The sequence below is a fragment of the Protobothrops mucrosquamatus genome, unplaced genomic scaffold (genome assembly GCF_001527695.2).
Source record: "Protobothrops mucrosquamatus isolate PMUCROS unplaced genomic scaffold, P.Mucros_1.0 scaffold56, whole genome shotgun sequence".
Classification (NCBI taxonomy): domain Eukaryota; kingdom Metazoa; phylum Chordata; class Lepidosauria; order Squamata; family Viperidae; genus Protobothrops; species Protobothrops mucrosquamatus.
Window position 1 is genome coordinate 328,142 of NW_015386436.1, and position 22,026 is coordinate 350,167.

The 22,026-nt window shown below is 42.4% G+C and overlaps 1 protein-coding gene across 1 annotated transcript in view; it reads left to right on the forward strand.

Moving 5' to 3' along the window:
- Positions 1–22,026, forward strand: part of IQCH (IQ motif containing H) — a 79,418-nt gene that overhangs the window by 45,515 nt on the left and 11,877 nt on the right. The window contains exons 14-16 of the mRNA XM_029283333.1: positions 164–355; positions 12,772–12,892; positions 13,747–14,033. Of these exons, the coding sequence (XP_029139166.1) occupies positions 164–355; positions 12,772–12,892; positions 13,747–14,033 (600 nt within the window). The remainder of the gene's footprint in view (positions 1–163; positions 356–12,771; positions 12,893–13,746; positions 14,034–22,026) is intronic.

A 22,026-nucleotide genomic window follows, 5' to 3' on the forward strand; every position in this document is an offset into this window, starting at 1 on the left:
TCTATTATGTTCCTGATCATATATTATCTAGTGCTCTTATGTTCCTTCCCTCTTGGTTTAATCTGTGTGTCGTGCAGAACATCTGGACAGAGGTTTAAAACATCAATTACAGCAGGAGCGGGACTAAAATGGAAAATAAAATCTTTACATTTTTCTCCTCCAGATGATCGAAGTTCTCAGTCAGCTGATTGTAGACAACCCAGAAGTGCAACGTTGGGTGTTCAAGGTGGATAATGAATTTGGGGGAAATGGGACTGCATTTTGTGACATCACTAAACATCTCAAATGCTACCCTTGGATTATGAAGGAACGTCATCGATACGGACCAGAGATATGGAATAAGAGGTGGGCTCATGTAAGTCACTTTGGATTTCATAAATTTTGACCAGGTGATATCAAAAGACAAACCCTAGAAGGGAAAGTGCAGGGGATACTTCCAGGCTCTCGGTTCTGGATCAGTCACCATTAGAACCTCTTCTAATTGTAGCAGATTTTAGTTTGCTAAATAAAATCAGTAATGTCCAGGAATTCAGTGGTAGCTATTTTCAAACAGTGCTTCGATTAAGGACAAATCAGGCTGACAGGTTGACCTCATGTACGTCATCTTAGCCAATATTAATAATGTATAAACTTTCCAAACTGGAAGTTGCCATAATTTGTCACAATAGATACAATCTATTGTGAGATACAAGTTCTTGTGGAATAAGAATTCACGCTTGTATACTGAAGTTCTTGCAAGCGTTTACTAAAATAAATTTGTTAGTCAATGTATTTTTAAACCTTTGGGCAGAAAAGAAAAAAAGCTTTATGAAAACACAATAGAACTTTATGCAATGTATTAAAACAAGGTACTATTTATTTCCTGAACTCTTATCTGAACTTCTGTGTCTTAACAGAAGTATCTTCTTATTTACCCATCATGTCAGTAGCGTTTTATTCCAGTCATAAAACTCAGTGCTCAACTCCTGCAGCATCAAAGATGCTTTTTCCAAAAGGCAATTGCACTTTCTTGGTTTTTACCTTTGAAAATATTTCGCTTCTCATCTAAGAAGCTTGTTCAGTTGCAACTGAAGAAAACCACGACCTGGATGATTGAGAATCTCCACAGACAACTCCTGGTGCCGTGCATCCTTCTCTTCCTTTAGAGGTAGTCCTCAGATTATGACCCTAACTGGGATAAGAATTTCCATCGCTAAGTGAAGCAGTCGTTGAACAAAACAACACAACATCCACCATAGTTCCAGCAGTCCCCATTGCAGTTGTTAGGTCAGGACCTCATGCTTCTCTGCTCTGCACAAACTGCCTCTACTTCAGGTCCACACCTATCCCCCCCCCCCACAGCTCACATTGGAAGCGCCTGGCCCTTTGTGATGCCTTGCAGGAGGAAGGGTGCGCTGGGCGAGACAGGCTCCTCCATCCCTCTCTGAAGCCCATAGGCTGATTCTCCAGAGAAACTGCAGAGCACCTACTGTGCCTCATCCCTCCTCATCCTCCAGTTCGGCCGCTCCCACCCCAAACCGCAGTTCCCACACAGCTGCCACCTTCACCGGAAGAGCTGCAACTGCTCTCCATCCCAGCCCTCTGTGCTGTCCACGGTCTGCAGGCTATCACTCCTCATGCCAGTCATGGAAGATGGGGGTCCTTTACCTGCACCACCACCACCACCCGCCTGCATCCTTCCCTGGCTCCATCCTGCTGCCTCTCCTCTGGCTGTTCCTGGCAAGCTCCCTTAGGCAGATGAAGCTCCACCACCCTGAAATGCTTGCCAAACGTATCTTGGGTTGCACCCTTATCCAGCATTAGGATTCTGGGCTAGCAGTGGGACGAAGAAGACAACAAAGGTCATCTGGGGGCAGCTGGGGCCATGGGCAGGTGGTGAAGTGCAGGCTGGACAACAATGGAAAGATGGCAGGGAGATACAGTAGGTAGGTGTGGAGGGTTAAAACAGAGGCAGTTTGTGCACGTGATTGCCGGGTGCTTCCACAACAAGGACTTTGAGAGCTGGTTGTAACTACCATTTGCTCAGCACCTTCTTAACTTCCGTCACTGAACAAGTGGTTGCAACCTGAAGACTTCTTCTATTGTTATTGCTCTTTTCTGAAAGTCTCAATAGTTTCATTTGCTTATTTATTGCCTCTTGCGTAGGCAGTGATTTTGGCCATTCTGAACTTCCAGAAACCAATCAGAGGTTGAGTAGCCCACCCTAGACCCTCTTTTATGTCCCAGGTACTAGCCCGAATTGAACCAAAAGAATCAGATAGAAGAACATAATTAAATTGGGGTCATTCTAATGCAGCTTTTAGTGCAATGCATGAGTACTAAAAACAGCCACAAATTGGAAAAAAACAACAACAATCCCATAAAATTGTTATGGAATCGAAATGAATGGCAGAAAAGTAAATTACAGAAAATAACTACACTACTTGGATCCGTTCTTTCTGGATCTCTGTGAACTGCTCTGTTCTGACAATGGAAACAACACATTCAGGTGCAGAATCAAAGTGAGATTTGTTTTTGCAGGGGATTGGCAACCTGAGCTTCCAGACTCATAAATTACTGGATGATGCTTCCCACATTTTCTTAATGTCTTTTTTTCTGATGTTGGAATGTTGAGCTTGAATGATTCAAAATATAGAACATATAATAGTCCTGGAAAGTAATGGGGGGGAAATCTGCAACTAAATTTCCAAACCAGAGGAGTCACAGATTTCAAGAGTAAGCCACTGCCAGGGTTTAATGTGAATAATAATTCTGTGCTGAAGGGAATAAAGCTGGAATAGAGCAGAGCAGAGCAGAGCAGAATAGAATAACAGAGTTGGAAGGGACCTTAGAGGTCTTCTAGTCCAACCCCCTGCTCAGGCAGGAAACCATATACCATTTCAGACAAATAGCTGTCCAGTCTCTTCTTTAAAACTTCCAGTGTTGGAGCATTCACAACTTCTGGAGGCAAGCTTTTCCACTGGTTAATTGTCCTCACTGTCGGGAAATTTCTTCTTAGTTCTAGGTTTCTTCTCTCCTTGTTTAGTGTCCATCCATTGCTTCTTGTCCTGCCTTCAGGCGCTTTGGAAAATAATCTGACCCCCTCTTCTTTGTGGTAACTTTGAATGGTCTTTAAACAGGGCAGTCAGACTACTGTGTTAGTCTACAGTAACCAAAAATGAGGGAGTCTGCTAGCACCTTTTCAGATAAACTGATTTTATTAAAAGATTTCTGTTTGATGAGCCATAGCTTGCTTCATTGGATGCATCAGATAAAGTGAGCTGTAGCACCTGAAAGCATCTGCCCTTTAATGACATCCATAGATTTAATATTTTTTTCAATTAAACTAATCAATTGATTAATTTTTTTTCTATTGAATAAGGGAATGGGCTTTTAATCTGCAATCCAATATAACACTGTGGCCCTGAATATTATCATCATGATTATCAATATATTATATCATTCATGTCTAGCTTTTTTTAAGCACTGACAACTTCCTTTTTTCTATTTTTGCTCTTGAAACCAAGCAACAGGCCAGCCAAGCCCACATATAATAAGTTTTACAATGTTATGATTTTAAGAAGCAAGCAAAATCTCTTAAATTTCTAAAAATTTACTGGAACAAACTCGCTTTTCACTGGGAACTCCCTAGATAAGGGTTTCTTCTCATTTTATCATCACAACAGTCCTGTAATGTTGCATCTGATGAAGTGAGCTGTGATTCATGAAAATTTTTGTGTTTTAATAAAATTTGTTAGCATGAGGCCTCCTGATTTTTAACTTACTCAGAACCTCTCTTTCAGTCAGCACAATCATTTTGCATTGCATCGTCAAATCTAAACATGTATTGTGTGAGCGGCTGAGCTGTATGTCAGGATGTTGTGATGCACAAAACAAAGGCACAGGAAAGGGGATGAAGTTCCTTGATTTCTAACTGTCTCACCTTTCCATTTCATGCCTTTTTTCACTCTGCATCCATCTTTCTTTCAGAAATAAATTGCAGTCTCCACTCAGTATTGCCTCTGAATGACGAGGATTAAAACCTCCCTTTGTTACTGAATGCTCTTGTGATACTTCTGAGTCCAGATATCAAAGCATTACTTTATGAGCACGGGCGTGCTTTAATGTCCTATTACAGTACGGAGACCTGCTTTTGATAATGAAGACATTGTGTCATCGACTTAAGCTGCCAGATACCAAACATATGCTGGCAGGTTATTAAAAAAAATCAGCTTTGTGATAAAAGACTCTCCTGCAGGCTAAGAGTACATGGAAAAAGACTCTCCATTCCAGTAGAGTTATTAGAAATGAGAATATGACTCTAAGCGCTAAATTATGTTAATACTTACAAATAGCATCATTTGCATAGCAGTTTATGACATGATCCCAAGATTCTTTCTTCATTGGTATGTAGCAGGGCAACGATTAAGCATAAAGCAGTTTATAAGAGTTCCTACTGTGTGTTGCTATTCCATTTTCAAATGTAGCCCAGTTGTTGGATCCTTGAGACACAATGATGACCACCCTGACCTGGATGAATACCTGGCTTCAAGAGAAGATCTATTGTCCAAGGATGTAGAGAGTCATTTCAATCTGAAACAAACTGTACTCACTTCTCAGTATTTAGTTCCAGTAGTTAGCATCTGTGGCACTCTCTCGTAGGTTTACTGGTATGGAATCTGGTAAGAAGTTATTTGATGACCATTGATGAATTAACTTCTAAACCTCTCCAGCCTTGGGACAAAATGAGAGATGGACTGGAGCAAAACACCTTGGAAAGAGAGAAGGAAGGTCATCCCGTTTCCAACTCACAACAAGATGCAGTTCAGCGGTGAGAAAAGTAAGACCCAGCACTTAGACTGGAAAAACCAGATGTACAGGTACCAGATAGGCAGTACCTGGCTCAACAGTAGTGCCTGTGAGAGGGATCGAGGTGTCCTAGTGGACAACCACTTAAGTATGAGCCAGCAGTGTGCTGCAGCTGCCAAAAATGCCAACTCAGTCAAGAGGGATAGCATCAAGATCACAAGAAGTGATAATACTGCTTTATACTGCACTGGTAAGACCACACTTGGAATTCTCTGTCCAGTTCTGGTCACCACAATACAAAAAAGATGCTGAGACCCTAGGAAGAATGCAGAGAAGAGCAACAAAGATGATTAAGAGTCTGAAGGCTAAATCCTATGAAGAACAGCTAAAGGAATTAGTATGTTTAGCTTAATGAAGAGAAGAGGGGAAATATGATAGAAGTCTTCAAATACTTGAAGGGCTGCTACAAGGAAGAGGATGTCAAATTATTCCCCATAGCACCTGAGGGTAGGACAACAAGCAATATGTGGAAGCTCATCAGAGGTAGATCCAACTATTAAGCAGAGGAATAGCTTGCCTCCCGGAATTGTGGTGCTCCATTGCTGGAAATTTTCAGCAGAGGATTGGATAACCATTAGAAGACCTCCAAAGTCCCTTCCAACTCTAAGAAATGAACGCCTGGTTTGTAAGAAGTTGCAGTTCTTTGTGAAAGATTAGCTGGCTTTGGAAGAACTTTGGGCTGTAGGAATTGAACTCAGTAGCAGATGCTTGCAAGATGCAACAGGGGGTAGCTGTCACTTTCCTGCTCTTCTCTGTGAGCTTCCCAAAGCCATTTGGCTGGGCACTCCAGGAAACAGATGGACCTTTGCTATGAGGCAGCCAGGCAGTTTATGATTTCTTAGTGCTTGTTATTTCATTCTCAGATTCCGGGCCATGGAAATAGGCTTCACACTATCATCCTCGGCCAGCCATTTCTCGTGAGTCATTTCTCACAGGGGAACATTGCGGACCAAGCAACTTCATCTTCACGGTCTTAACTATAAGGGCGTAATGTTTGTTTGGGGGCCTCTTTACCCCAGTGCAAGAAGCAAACTAGCAAAGAGTCTTGTCAAAGTCTCCGAGCTCCTGAGCATGACTGTTGATGAATCATCCCAGCTGTGCACCCTCTAAGGCAGTGTTCCTCAACCTCACAGCTGGCTGGGGAATTCTGGGAGTTGAAGTCCACAAGTCTTAAAGTTGCCATCTTTGGAGAGCCCTGCTCTAAAGAGATGGATTTCTTCACCTAGAGCGCTGAATAGAACAAGCTGTGAGATGGGACTGTGTGTGTTTCCCTTCTCTCCCAAAGCTTTGAAAACATTCTTCCTTTATTGTACCAGAGTGGAACACTTGTCTAAAACAGCATTTATCTAGACTTTATTTATATGTGGGAAAATAGATAACATAATCATGTTTTACCTAGATAAAGTATATTGATTGGCAGGTAAAAACAGCTCCCTTCAGACAACTTGCCCTTGATGGATTTGGCTTTTTCTAACCTCATGAGCATGTTTTGGAAAATGAAGGCTAACAATACAAGGAAAATGTCTTTTCTGGTTGACTGTGGGAGTTTTCATGTCTACATTTTCCCCTCTTCTGCTTAAAAAGCAATGATTCAACCATCATGAGCTGCCTTGGTGACACAAAATATTGGGGCGGGGGTGTCGTCTGGCTTTCCCCCCCTCCCATCATGCATAGAATCCACCATAGCTTTGGGGAAGGAGGATTAGGGGGCCCTCTACCTCTGATCCCCTAAAGACAGTGTCTGTACTTAACTTTCACCAGGTGCGGCTGGGAAACAGTGAGCAGTTCGCCTTATAGCTTTTGTAGGATGATTACATCTCAAGACCCGATTGTGGCCTTGAACCAACAAACCTGGCATTTGCGGTAGTAGGATTTTGATAGCTGCATCTGAATATCGTGTAACTTAATAGTGGATGCTAAAATTATATTAGTTAACAGGAGAGGCCTCCGCTCGTCTCTCCACTCCATGGCTGTCAATAGGATGTCATGTTGTGTTTGCCGATTACATCAGAAAACACGCTGGGCTGGGGCTGCTCAGTTGGCTATTATTATATTTAATGTGGCTACTGGTGTTTAGATTTCAGGTGATTCCCTGATTCCTTAGTAAAATAACAAGGCACCACAATTATATCCCTTGGTTAAATTCCTAGGACCTTCGATAATCAGATATACAAGCTGTTGGCTTACATGTCCTATTGATTTAATATTCTTCTAATCAGTACATAAAGCTATGGGCCTGCGGTGTTAATTTTTCATATGCTTACAAAGCACCCTTTGATTTTCTGTCACGCGTTAATTACAGCGTTTTGCCATTAAATAGGAAGCTTTGTGTAAACTAATTACTAGGTAATCATTGTCTACCGAGAGCCGTGCTGTTTGGTACCTTTTATTTTATTTGGGAAAATTCACAGATCTCGCAGTCTGGAACCACTATACCTTCCAGCCATTAGCTCTCACTAATTCATAGCATTATTGTGTTAAGATTGTAGGAGTTGTAATTGTTGTGGTATCAGTGCTGTTAATTACCGGAGTAAACAGTTGAAATTGTGCCAAGGTCTATTGTACAAAGCAGAGAAAAGGGGGTTTAAATGTTCCCATCTGGGGATGAAGACTTTGCAAATGGTGCAGAGCAGCAGCTAAGGCCCCTCAGAGCTTCAGGGTTTGAGGCCATATGGACCCAGAATAGTTGCAATCAATCGGATTTCCCTGCCAGTTTTTACCAATAATAGTGCACAGAGGAGGAGGACAAGATAAGATGGAGAAAGAAAATCAGGAACTGGTCAGTCCTGTCGCCTGCCTATATGAAATTGAAATGTTTATTTTGCTGAATTTGAAGAGGCAGAGAGAGATGCTAAACACAAATGTGCAAATTTAGCCATGTGTAAATATTATTATGAGATGATGATTATTTTTTTTAAAAAAAAGAGGCTTGTATTGGTTAATACAGGGTTGCAGTGAATTTCTGCAGCTGATTGATTGATTGATTAATTGATTGTATTGTGGCATTTATAGATTTTTTTCCCCCTACAAGTAAAAAGAAAAGCATTGCTTTTAGCCACGGGGAAGAAATAAAAAAATTTCATTCTCAGAAATCCTGAGAAGATAATTGTATTTGTTTCTAGTTCTGTTTTTTCTTTTCTTTTTTCTTAGTTTATAATATAAAATACAATAGAAAATATGGGCAGGAAAAGGATGCAAGTGTTGATTTGCACACCTCCCATCAACTTCAACAAGGTGTCTTGAATGTGTCTTGGCGATGAGACTGTCTGCCTGATTAAACATTAAACATAAATCCTAAATCTGCAGGATTTCTGTTTCAGGGAGGGGCAATAAGGCAGGAGATTCTGAGTATTTCGATTTTGCTTAAATATAAGTTAAAAAATTGAAATAGCTTGTTAATTAAAGAAAAATACCTTCTGCATATTAATGAAGGACATCATCATCCTCAGTTACCTTTGCCACAGTTAGGCTTTGAATTTAAGCCCATTGACAAAATAAATTGTCCAGACTCACTGCTCTGCCCAAAATAAAATAAACGACAGTGAGGATGATTTAGCAATAGTACTGTGAGCGCAGGTCCTCCTCCTGCCGAAGTTAAGCACGTGGCAATATTTTGGAACGTTGCAAACTTCACTTCTCTCTTCATTTAGCATTTTTCCTTTTTTAAAAAATATGTTTATTTCAGAATATTTTATGTTTGATGCTTTAGCTCACTAGGGAGCTTGCTTTAGCAGTCCTGTTGGTTTATTTTCTGTTTAGCTGAGACGGGATGTCAAGGAAGCACAAGGCAAAGCTGTGCTTGCCGACGGAGCATTCCTCCTCAGCCCCAGTCGTCCCCCCCCCACAGAGCCTGGAGCTGTGGGGCAGGAAACCGCGTCCTTTTCACTTTGTGCATTTGTGCAAATTCAGAATGCAGAAGAACTACCTCAGCGAGGCCCACATGATGTGGGAAAACAGGAACACAAAGTGGAGGAAAGTTGCGAGAGAAGCGGTCATCTCCTAGTCACTGGTGGGGCCAACAGCTGTGCCATTGAAGCACAATCTACGCTCTCCACTCCGGCAATGGCCACTCTCGGCCTGTGCGCTGATCCCGAGCGAGCGAAGGGCCAGTAATGGGAAGAAGCCGAAGCCAGGCCGAGGGGAGATAATGCTGCCTAAGAAGAGACTTGTGCGGAAGGCCCTCGCCATTTGGTCCGACGCAAGGCGCTAGGCGGGCAAATCGCTTCCCATCCAGCTGAAATGGGCCATTAGGTATCAAGGAAAATTGTCTTTCACTCCTTTCAGCAGATGGAGCAAATATTTTACAAAGCCATTTTACATAGGAAAACCATTTGCGGGACTCGGTAATGGCAGCTGTTTTACATGATGTTACCTTCCAAAAGATGACATCTCACCAAAAAAAGGGAAAAAAATCAGGACTTTTGTTAATTTTCAAATTTTCAGCAGCACACTCAAGCATGTAGCCCTAAAAGCCACATTTCAATTCTAAGTAAGTGTGGCTGGTGATGGATTGCTTCCCAAAACATTTCCTGCATTTGTTTGCTTTTTTGTGTAGGCCCCAGAGAGTAACAAAAAATGAACAACAAAACAAACTGTGGAGTGCGTGTAAGCCATCGGCCTGTGTTGGAGGGGAGGAAATTTCCGTGCTTTGTGTGTTAATCTGTTCAAAGGGCCGAAGCCTGGAGCGGTTCCGAACTGGGGGAAGGCAGTTTCGTTTCTTCACCGGGCCCTCAGAAAGAACTTTAAATCACAGCCCTCATTTAGAAACCAGATGGGGAAGAAGCCCATTTAAGGAATATATCAACATTGGCGCTATTGATGGATGAGCCATTTGTGGACAGATAATTAGATTTACAGATAGTCCTCGACTTACGACCACAATTGAGCCAAACGTTTCATTGCTAAGTGAGACAGTTGTTATGCCCCAGTTTACGACCTTTGTTGCCACAGTTGGCTGTAGGATCACCTGCTTGAGCAGAGGGTTGGACTAGAACAGAGGTCCCAAACCTTTTGGGCACTGGGGGCCAGTTTTGTGGAGATAGATTTTTGCGCGGACCGGAGGGGGTGTGGTTTTGTGTGCTGCCTGCATCCTGTGGATGGGGTTTTGCTTGTTTGTGCGGCCTGGTTGCTGGCATGCCACGGACTGGGGGTTGGGGACCCCTGGACTAGAAGACCTCCAAGGTCCCTTCCAACTCTGTTATTCTGTTATAATCTGTTACGATCCTCCAAGGCGGTTGAAAGAACCTGGCTGGACCCAAACCTCCTTCCCCTAGCCCGGCGGTCTTCTTACTACCTTGTCCCCTTCCTCAACAAAGGGACCTCCTAGAAGCCGCTCCTGCAAATTCATTGCAAACAGAAGACAAACCCTTGGAACTGTCATGGTATGAAAGGACACATTACAAAGATTTGGCGGGGGAATGTTTTTTGATTGGAAATAAATATCTCAGATATTAAATATCCTGGAATAAATATCCTGAGATCTAACCCAGGAAGATCGGAGAGAATGGCCTTTCCTAATTTGATGATAATAAGACCAAAGCAACTTAATGGCATGTATTGATTTGCAGGCAGCGCATCTTACCAGCGTTAATCAATGAAAAGCACATTTTTGTGGACCCTGCAGTCTTCCCTCCCTGCGCTCCATATGGGAAATCATTAATTTTCTCTGGTTCCCAAATTAGTTATACGTGAAAGGAACCACAAGTCATTCATTCTTCCGCCTCTTGTCTATACGGTCTTCTTCAGCCGTCTCAGTGCTATAGCAGGGCCCTGCGACTTGTAGCCTGTTAAGGCATTCCTCCTCAGCGTAGCTCCACACATTTTCGCTTTCCCAACGGTAGGAAAAAGTCATAGGCCAAGAGAAAGTTTGCCATTCATGGTTGCCACTCTTAATATCAAGTGACCTTGCAGCACAAACAGGCCTCCCTTACACACAGCCTCTCACCCCTTCTTAAGAAGCGTAACGTGTCCAAAGGCTTTCTGAAAAATCAGGAATTCTGAACAACCAAATAATAATTATGTACACAACAGTGTGAAATCTCAATGGCCAGTCCTTTAGCTGGTATTGTCCTTCATTCTCACTGAGTTCTTCCCAAGAACCTAGGATGTTGTAATGTATTAGTCTATGGAATTGTTGTCAATCTACAGATTTTATAAGTGTCTTTCAAGAGTTTTTGATAGGGCACCCAGTGTGTCAATAACCACTGGGATCACTGGATTAGTATTACTAATAATGATAATATTGACATTGACAAAATCCCCATCAGTCAGTTGCAAAAGGCAGCTTTGCTTGGAGCAGCTTACATCCTGTGGCGATGCCAAGCATCCACATCTGCCTATTCCAGGTCCTCAGAAAGGATTCGATAGATGGACAAAACTGCCAGATCCAGTCTGAACATCTGGCTGGCTGTGCAATGAACCATAATAGTAATATGCTGCCCAACTCCCAGCAAATCAGTTAGTTCATTTAAAGAGTAATACCCCATAAGATAGAACTTCCCTTTGCAAAAAGTGCAGGTCGGGTTTGTTTAGCCTCACGCTGTGCGACTGCTTGTTTTCTGCTTGTTCCCCTGGATTCAAGGTAGGCTGTACGGCATATAATCTCCAGGAGCCTCCCTCTTGCACCTTCACAGACATTATTCAGAAAGATTCAGCTGTGTTCAGGGATTTTCTGTCTGTGGGCAGTAGATGGCCCAAATAAGTTAACCAAGCCACATGCTGAAGAGGGAGCTGTTCTATTTCCAGACAGTCCAAAAATACATTTTGGGGTCTGAAATTCAGAAGTTGACCTTGGATAAACAGAAAAGGGCAAAGCACAGATTCCCAACACAAAGCATTTAAAAATGGACAGAGCCCGACTTCAGCAGGAGGACGAAAGGAGCGAGGGAGATGTTTCACCCGTCGTTCCAGTCAGGAGGAGCAACAACTGAGTCCCAAGATTGTGGTGTGAAGGGGCAATTAGTCCTCTTTGGAGCATGGGACGTTTCTAATTTCAAGGGTCGTGAAGCAGAAGGAAAAGGGCTCAAGGGAAAAAGGGAAGTGATTGTAAAGTAGTGAGAGAAGAGTGACCTGGAACATGATGTACAAAGTTCCCAAATTTGATGTGCTTGCTCAGCTTCCAGAGTGTGGGCCTGATTGACACCATGAAGTTAAGACCTGGGTCTGGGTTGTTGCCTTTTGTGTGTGTGCAAATCTGTGGTTGTTTTAGGCCCTTGGGGAGCATCCTACATGGCCTGCCTCTTGTCTCAGCATCCCTTTATGTCCTGCACCCAACTGATCCCAGTTTTACCTATCTGGTCTTTGATTTAATTGAGGGCAGTTTTGATGAGGGACCAACAGCCAAAACAATATAGCTCAGAGGTGGCTCGTGAGGTAGGACAAGAGCCGAGGAGAGGACATCCGAGCCAAACCAAGAGCTAAGATCAAAAGTAGCCTCTCCAACGCTAACTATCTCGGGGCATTAGGGGAGAGAATGGGTGCACGTGAAAACTATATGGAGTGCAGAAATGGGGAAGAGTCCGCAAATGTGGGTTCTACATGTAAGCCCACAGGAGAAGGTGGGGGAAAGCCTTTGAGTAAAGAGACAATCCATGTCTCTTAAAGGGGAATAAATAGAGCTTCCCAATAGGCTAATATGAGTGGCTTTAATCTCTTCAACCCCCATTTGTGTTGCTGTTGTTAAATAGGGGGCTAAAAAAGAAATATATTCCCTTCTTTTTTAACGAAGAGGTTGCGGGGGGGGGACGGACCCCAAAGTTCCCAGATACATGAAAGAAGATAGGGAAAACATTTAAAAAAGACTTCCTGGCTGTGGTTAAACAGTAACCACACTGCCTGTTGGAGGCCTGGTTTTTAATCACCCCACAAGCCGTTTTCATTTCTGCAGTAAAATTGCTTGTGGTTCTATTTAATTTGTTTCTGCAGGAACCAGCTTTGGTGAAGCTCTCTCAGGAGCTGCCGGGCCTTTTAGCACAGCACGCCCAGGCTGTCAATGGAAAACGATTTCCTACATGGGGGAAATTCCTCCAAACGTTTGTGAGTCAAGGTAAATAAGACTGCTACATTCCTGCTAAGTGCTATCAGGGATAATTATATCGCCAGCACTTTGTTCTCATTCACTGGTATATTTCTTCACCTCCATCCTCTTTCCTTCCCCATTACAGTTTTTATCTTTTTAAGAATGAAATACAGACAGCCATCTTCGATCTCGCCAATTTTGGACAGGATGCTCCCCCCAGGATGGAAAGAAGGATGTGTTTATTCATGTAAATGATCTTGAGGCTCCCAGCTCCCTCCCTTCTCTAAAGTTATCCCCACAGTTAAATTTTTATCCCACTTTGGGATGATAAAATGGACATCATAAATGGCAAAATTGTTTAGAGAGGCTGTCCCTGAGTATCTGGTGATATTAGTGGTCTTTGGGGGGGGGAGTCCCATTATGGTGTGAAAATGCCTACGTGTGGGCCATGGACATCACAGCATAGAGGAGCAATTGTGAAAACTGATGTAAGTTCTTTTTGTGTTCTCTGTTTCTTTACTCACAAACTTTGAGTAGTCGGAACTGGTCAGGAACGGGAGCAGTAAAGATCACTGAATCCTCTTCTTTCATCAGTTCTGTTCAGCTTCTTCTTCTCTGGCCTCTGGAGACCAGGAGACATTTTCAAGCAGAGTTTTGCAGTCATGTTTAAGAATTAGAAGCTCCATTTATCAAGAGCCATATATACAGATGTGCATGTGTATGCATGTCTACAGCAAATGCCCCTTCCCTCCTTGGAGGTCCCAGGTGGTGGACTGGCTGTAACAGTACTTTTAAAAAGAAGAATCCCTTTGCTCCTTTGGCAGAGGGTGCATCGGTGGCGTGAATGAGTGGCTTGACGCTGCTCTTGTTTCCCCAACCAGGTGGAGTCATAGAAGCCTTCCCACCTTCAGACAGCCTCACCAGCCTCACCGTGGACATGCTGATTGAACCTACCGGGGAGGTCACGATGGTTTCCTGTGGGGACCAGTTTCACGCGGACAGTCCCTTGCGGTCTTCGGGAACTACCCTTCCTCAGGCTTCAGTTGAACCCGAGCTCCTGAATCTGCTGTGTTTTAAAATTGGAGAGGCCTGCAAATCCAGGGGAGTGGTTGGATACTTTTCTATCGACTTTGTGACTTTCATCCACCCGCAGACCTTGAGGCAGCAGGTGAGCCATAAAGGTAAAGCTTCAGTTCCTTTGGCACTCTCGCCAGCGCGGCAGAATCTCTGAATTCCTGGGGTCGGAGTGGGGTGCAGCCAAGTGTTTCCTTTCGTTGGTACTGCACCCTAATTAACCCCAGATCCTCAGAAATATGTGCTGTGGAAAATCTAGAATAAATGCTCATCCCTTTTAGCCTTTAGGTTCAGGGACTATTCTACATGGTTTACATTTCTCTGGGGGTGCCTGCAAAATCTACGTTTGTCATTTTAACCATCAGTTTTCTGTTCCTTGACATCAAGGGGAGAGTATTAAAAACTGATCGGTAGATTCCTGGTGAAATATTTGTGTTTTAAGCCAGCAGAATAAATCAACCCAAGGGAATGGAGGTTTTCAGGAAAAGATTAGGCATCCATTTTTCAGGATGGTATAAGGTTTCCTGCCTTGGGCAGGTTGGACTAGAAGACCTCCAAGGTCCCTTTCAGCCTTATAATTCTGTGAATGACCTCATGTAGAAGCCAATCTGTCCTAAGAGAATCTCCTCCGCGTCCAGCCAAATTATTACTCATCTTTGGAAAAACAGAAAATATTTGGGAACAAAGCGAAGCAAGGTTTGTTTTGATTTGGGAGCAAAACCTTCCATTTTACTCTGGCTGGAGTTCAGTTGGGTAACATATAACTTCGTGCTGCCAAGGAGCCCAGCTAAATAGTGTGATCTCTTTCTGTGTCTTTTTCTCCCCTGAACGGCTCTCCAGCAAAGCCTTTGCCCTTTTGCCTTCTCCCCTCCTTTCATCGTCCACATCAGCCCCTTTTTGCGTGCCTCTTTCACCCAATGGTTCCACCTTGCAATTTCCTACGTTTCCCAGCTTGTGCCACAACTTTAGCATTACTTAAGCCGAGTTTTTCCCCCCAACTTAATTAGATATAGAGGCAATTAATGATGCCATCTGTCTTGTTGTGTGAGAGAGAGATTACACCAAAGATTGTGCTTCTGAAAGCATTATTTTTTTGGCAAACTAGGAATCCTATTAGACTTGTTCAAACACTCTCACACTAATTTCCCAGTTCCCATTTTAGATCAGTAGCTCAAAGGCTGAAATAAATTCTCCAGAACTATTGTACACTCAGGCATCCGCCAGGAATTATCTTTTACTGAAAATAACCAATGATCTATGTTATTTCACTAAACCTAAAAATTAAATATATCATTGAACATCTGTTACCACTATAGTGAAAGAGTACTTAAATATCTCAAAATCCCAGAGATTGTCATACGATAGGAATCTTTTCAGAATCCCAGAAAATTCTGCAGTACAAAATGGGACAGGTTTTTGCTGATAGCTCATAGATCTGAGATAATCCTTCAATTTTGGGGGGAGATGAAACATGAAACTTGTTTAGGAGCTGCCATTATTTGGGATGCCACCAATGAAGCAATTCAAAGTAACCTCAGAATTTGAGGAAACCATTGATCAGCCATGTGTGACTCCTGCACACAAGCCCAGCCATGAGTCATGTTTCTTTCCCTTCACTTTTGCTCTTCAACTTTCAATGGAATAATGAAAAATAGTTTTGTCAATGGCTAGGACAGGGCCATGCGGGAAGAATTTCCTTTACTCTTTCAGCAAGTCTCCAGCAAGATTCTCCAGGTCCCTGTGGCCACTGCACTTTCTTCAGCACTCGGGAGCTAGTCACAGAATTGCTAAACGATCAGAATAACAGAGTTGGAAGGGACCTTGGAGGTCTTCTAGTCCAACCCCTGTTTGTGCAGGAGACCCTGTACCATTTGTGACAAATGGCTGTCCAGTTTCTTCTTAAAATCCTCCAGTGATGGAGCTTCCACAAGGCAAAGCAGTTCCACTAATTAATTGTTCTCACTCTCAGGAAACTTCTCCTTAGTTCTAGGTTGCTTCTCTCCTTGATTACTTTTCATTCACTGTTTCTTGTCTGGCCTTCAGGTACTTTGAACAATAGGTTGACCCCCTTGTCTTTGTGGCAGCCCCTCAAATATTGGAACTCTGCTATCATGCCTCCTTCTTTTTGCTAGAGTAGACATACCCAATTCCTGCAACCATTCTTCATATGGTTTAGCCTCCAGCCCCCTAATCATCTTTCTTGCTCTTCTCTGCAACAAATGGTCAACTGAGAAAAGAAATCTTGGATTATATGTTTCAGATTATATAAGGAAGGTTTGTAGAGTTGTGTAATATCTTGAGTTAGCTCTGATTTGTACACCATTTGTATTATAGCCATGGTTCTGAAAGAAAGAAGACGGAACAGAATGAAATGGACCAAAATTACAATTAGAAATAATATTGAATATATTTTCAATAATTGTTCACAGCAACTCAACTCATATTCAGTAAGCCTGAATACTGTGCTGTTTAGTACAAATATGGCCACGTTATCACATTGCTTCAAGCAATGTGGCTGTTTCTATCTCTATAGTTTTTTCAACACAATACAAGCTAGTTTCATCTCCAAGAGAACTTACAGATTTTATGAACTGACTTTCCTCTCAATAAGAGAATTGATTGACAGTGAGAGTCAAGACTTAAGTGGTTAGGTTCCTAATACGGAGAACTGCTGGTTGACAATATAATGGGGCCAAAGAGGAACTAAACAGTTCAGTGCAGGAACAAGCCAATTTTTAGAAACCACAACCAAACATCAGAACAATCAGGAGCAGCTTATCTAATAACTTTATTGTTACGGTCCACAACCAGAATCCACCTGGTATTGTGATTAAGGTGTTGGTCTATGACTTGAGAGGACCCCAGTTGAAATCCATGCTCAGCCATGGAAATTCCATGGGTGACTTTGGCCCAGATCCTTTTTCTCATTTCCAGATGTCTTGAGGTTAAAAATAAGGAATGATGTAGGTCTCCTTGAAGTTGTGGAAGAAAGCTATATGTCCAGTTACCTGATTACTTGTGGAGAGGCAGAATATGAAGCTTCAGTTGTCACTACCAGGCAAAAGGAACAAAAATGATGTCCAAAGAATGTGACAGTGATAGGATTTCTGTTTTGGTTTGGAGCCTGCAGACAACACCTTTGCTTCTTCAGACAGGAGCTTCTGGGTCTGTGGAATGCCCAAGGAAGCTTCTGAAGAAGACAGTTCATTTCCCCACGTCAGCATTTTCTCCAGTCCCAAAACCTCATTTGTGACTTCTGCTGGCTTAATTCTTGGTCGAGTGAAGGACTAGAAAGGTAAGCTAGAGAGGGCAGCAGTGCTAAGGCCTGTGTGGCAGTCAAAAAAGGATGGTAAAAAAACACGAGTACCAATTCCCTCCACCTACCTTAAGCCCAGAATCGTACCTCATTCACAGATTGCACTGATCTTGATTATTATTGCATGCTGAAGCATATTAATGAGTCTACCTTCCATATCAAGAAATTATTTTAGAAGAACAAATCCATGTTCCTTTTTGATTAGCTACAAATTCATTTTTTTTTTCAGTATCAATGAAGCATCTTTTAGTGATGGATTACATTCTAACTATATGTTAAGCGGGAATGTTTTATAAATACCTTCTCTATTCTTCAGCTAGGAAAAATAGTTGTCCATTTTTCCCTGACATTATTTTAATACCTTCTTCAATTTGTTATTTCACTGATTAAATGCTAGACAGATCATGTAGGATTTTTTTTAATTAGTTTAGAAAACAGTTTTAGAAATGACCCGGCTAGCCTGTTGAAAGGGATATGTAATTGGCTAAGGAGAGCTGAGTAGGTACACGAAGACTTTTCTCTCGTCACTGCTATGATTAAAGAAATCTGAAAGTTTCGAATCCCCAACGCAACTTTCATCATCACAAAGCAAAACGAAGCAAATCAAGCCCTCAAGCAGACACTGCACAAATTAGTTTGAGAAAGGAAATAGAAGCCCTTTATCTGAGTGACTTTCTGCTTGTCAAGATCTGTATTTCCGAGCCTTTGTTTCGTTGGCTCTTTATTTTTTCACAAATGCTATTAACAGCAGAAGTTGGAATTACAAACAAACATTGTAAGGCAGGTTATTGGTCAGACAATACATTTTGTAAAACATGTAATCCTCCATTACACCTCAAAATATCCTGGGTGATTTTATAGATTGGGGGAATGAAAACATTTCCAATATAATCTGCCAAGTGCGGCCTTACGTCTGAAGCCGATTAAGGGTTCTGGAGAGCATCTCTCGGGGCAATCGGTGCCTGCAGGCGGCCCTCTTCTGTGGAGGCCCTCGGGGAATCTGCTGAGGGGGACACCGGCGCTTATGAGGGCGTTTGAGGAGGGGCTTCGGGATTCACAGATCCCAAAGGAGAAAATACAGCTCTGACCAACTGCCCTAGTCAGGACCGGTGGGCATCATGCAGGGAGGGGCATTCCAGAAATTGCTTCTAATTTCCACCCACCATATCTATCCAATATTCAGGAATTTGCTATGCTTTGTAACCATCTCCCACTTGGGAATCTGAAGGAAGGAAAGGTCCTGATTGTAGGAAGGAGCTGTCAAAACACACCTCGTGTCTTTTCTCTCGTGGTTGCTGTGTAGGCCTGTGGGGAGATATTCTGCACACGGATATTGAGGGGAAGATTGGCAGAGCCTGGGGGGGGGGGGGAAACGTATAAGGTAGGCTTGTCCCAAAGGTGCTTTTTCAAAAGGCAGCTGGACTTTCCTTTGTTTTTCACTTCTCATCGAAGAAGCTTCTTCAGTTCTGAGAAGTGAAATATCTTCAAGGAAAAGCAAGAAGGTCCAGTTGCCTTTTGGAAAAGCTCCTTTGGGACAACCGTGGCCTGGATGACTGAGAATCTCCATAGATAAGGTGGGCTTTTGCACAAGGATGCCAGAAAGGCCAGCATTTCCCAAAGACTTCATGACTGGTGAAATCTCTGGCATATTTAGCTTTTATTTTGGAAAATCTGAGTTCCTCTCTTTCAAAAGTGGCTGCCAAGTTATTTAGCTTCAGAAACGGATGCCTGTCTTGCGGAAAGCTCTCCCCCCCCCCCCCCGCATCCTTAGAATTCTTTGAATGAAGCCCTAAAAAAATTGAAAAAAGGGAAGTAACAGATGTAATTTATTTGAACTTTCAAACTGCCCTTAACTAAATCTCCTGCAGAAGAATATTTTACAGCCTGGAAATGGCAGCAAGAGGGACGGTGATTCTTCGTGGTTGCTTTTTAATGCAACACAATCCAAAGAGCATTTCTCTGAAATCTTCTATTCCGGGACGGGGCTTTTTGGCACGGGGCTTGCAGGAGACAGACAGGCCTCGGCCTGCTTGTGTCCAGGAGCGCCTGAGAAGGCTTCCTCCTGTGGCTGCCCTTGCGGAAATGGGGGAGTCTTCCTGTCTTGCCTCTTCCCGTGCTGGGAAGCACGTCATGCGATTATTCTGCTCTAATGTTTTAGTAACTTTGGAGTAATTTATAGTTTACTTACGGTTTCAGTGTATTTTAGTCTGTGCACACATCCAAGCAGCAGTGCATTGATGCCAGGTGCCATGATGGATTTTATCATTTGATGCTGGGATGGTTGTAAGTGTGAGGACTGATTGCAATCTCATTTTTTTCTGTGCCGTTGTAACTTTGAACAGTCATTAAATGAACGGTTATAAGTTAAGGACTCTCTACCTGCAATGGGTTTTGGCTGGAATGTTTGGTAAATCAAAGTATTTCACCAGTCACCACTAGATGGCAGCCAAATCAGATAACTGTAATCCCAGCTAAAATGTTCAGTCCCATTGTGAATTGTAACCATAATAAACAGCACTCTCTTCTGAGAACTGACTTGCATTAATATTTTACTAATTGGCATTTTTACTGTATAATCTAGCCTCTTTTTTAAAAAGCACACACAAAAAAATAGGTGCACTCCCTGTAAAAATATAGAAGTCAATATTGGAGGCAGAAAAACAATTAAATGGAACGAAGAAAAGTGATAATTTAGCAATTGTTTAAGAATTTATGCTTCCCAGTCCTTCTCAGATTTTAAAGCTGAAACATTTGTGTGCCTCCTGTAAAGAATGATGCCATAACTGTGGCTTTATTCACTGTGAACATTTATATTTTACATAGTATCTCCTGTGTTGTTGGGGTGTTGCAAAAAATAATAATAATCTGAATTAAAATAAGAATAATTAAAATTAGTAATAACAATAATCTGAAAACCTAAAGCTGTATTCACATGGAATCCCTGCTCACACTGTGTGAAGATACAACCAAGATATTGCAATGGAATTTGGACTGGACAAATGTGTCAGCCTCATCGTCAACAAGCGAAAAATAGTGAAAACTGAAAGAATCAAAATATCCTATGGAACTTGTATGAAGAGTCTGGATGAAGACAATCACTAAAAATATCTGGGCACCCTTCAAGCTGACAACATCAAGGACACTGAAGTCAAGAAGAAGGTTAGAAATGAATACATCAAGAGAGTGAAGAAGATCTTAAAGTCCAAACTCAGTGGAGGAACGCCATTCAGGCAATTAACACCTGGGCAATTCCAGTCATTAGATCTGCAACTAGAAGAGCAGATCTCAGTAGGAGAACAAGAAAAATAATGACAGTGAATCATATCCTTCATCCAGGCAATGATGTTGATAGAATCTATTTACCAAGGTGCATAGATCGGTGTGGAAGGTTGCAAGTGACAGACAGTTGAAGAAGAACAAAGGGCATTGGAAAAATACCTGAAGGACAGTGAAGAACATGGACAGATGTTTGTACATTATGAGAGTTCACTGAATTTCAGAGAGATCAGACTGACCTTCAAAAAGGCCAGATGAAGTATAGAAAAAAGGCATGGGCAAAGCAAAGTATTACATGGCTAGATCATAAAAAGACTACCAGGCAAAACAGATAATAACAAGACTTGGCAAAGGCTAAGAGCAAGAAAATTGAAGAAATAGACAGAGGGGCTAATCCTGGATGCACAAGACCAAGCCTTAAGAACAAAGGCATATAAAGCCAGAATTGAGAAGACAGCAACAGACACCAAGTGCCGCCTCTGCAAAGAAGCTGAAGAAATAGTGGAACATCTAGTTAGCTGATACAAGAAAATCGCACAAACTGACTACAAGCAAAAGCATGACAAAGTAGGAACAACAGTACATTAGTGCTGTGAGACCATAGAATTCAAAAAGATAAGGACTTCCGGTTTGCGGATGCAGGAAGGCGAGTTCCGTCTTCCGCAACCGAATTCATCCCGCTGGGGGACCCTGGAAAGGGTCAAAAGTCGCCCTGTAGCGGTGATGAGCAAGAAGGGGACCTCTGCTTGATCGCGGGAGGGCGGCAGCCCTTCCACTTGATCCAGGGCTGCCCTCCAAACCGGCGGGGGAAAGACCGGCCATAGCAATATGGCTCGTCATTAAGCTGCTGAAAGCCGAAGTCAAAATCACCATCAAGCACCTTTAAAGCAACATGGATGAAACTGGGTAAAATCTGATCTTCTCTTTAAGACTTTAAGTATTTTCTCCTGTAAAAGCTGCCCAAAGTATTTTCCCCCTGTGAGGAGAGAGGGAAGGGAATATCTACCCCACCCTCCAAGAAAAGTGGCGACTAACTATCCAGGGGAATTAAAGCAATTATAAGAACAATTTTAATCTAATTGGATCTATATGCCTTTGAAACTTGGGGACTAAAAGTTTTCCTATTCTTACTGGAGACGTCTGTTTTAATTTTTAAAAAAGAAATAAAATTTGAAAAACTATCATAAAATCTTTGGACTTAAAAAGCTTTAAACGGCATCAGTGACATCTTGTAGCGAAATATGGTATTACAACTTGTTATTACCTAAAAGAGACTTGGCTTGAAGCCCAGACTCCAGAAAATTTTTTTTTGACCTTGACAGATACCAGCTGTGAAAAATTCAGCTGTAAAGAGAACTTCTGGGTGACATATTTGGCCTGCTTGGATTATTTTTAACGTCAATAGTATAAAGCAGCTATGCCTGGAACAGCTTTTATCCTGCAACTTTTCAGCCTTTAACACCATTAAGAAACAACATTTCCCCATCCCAGGTCT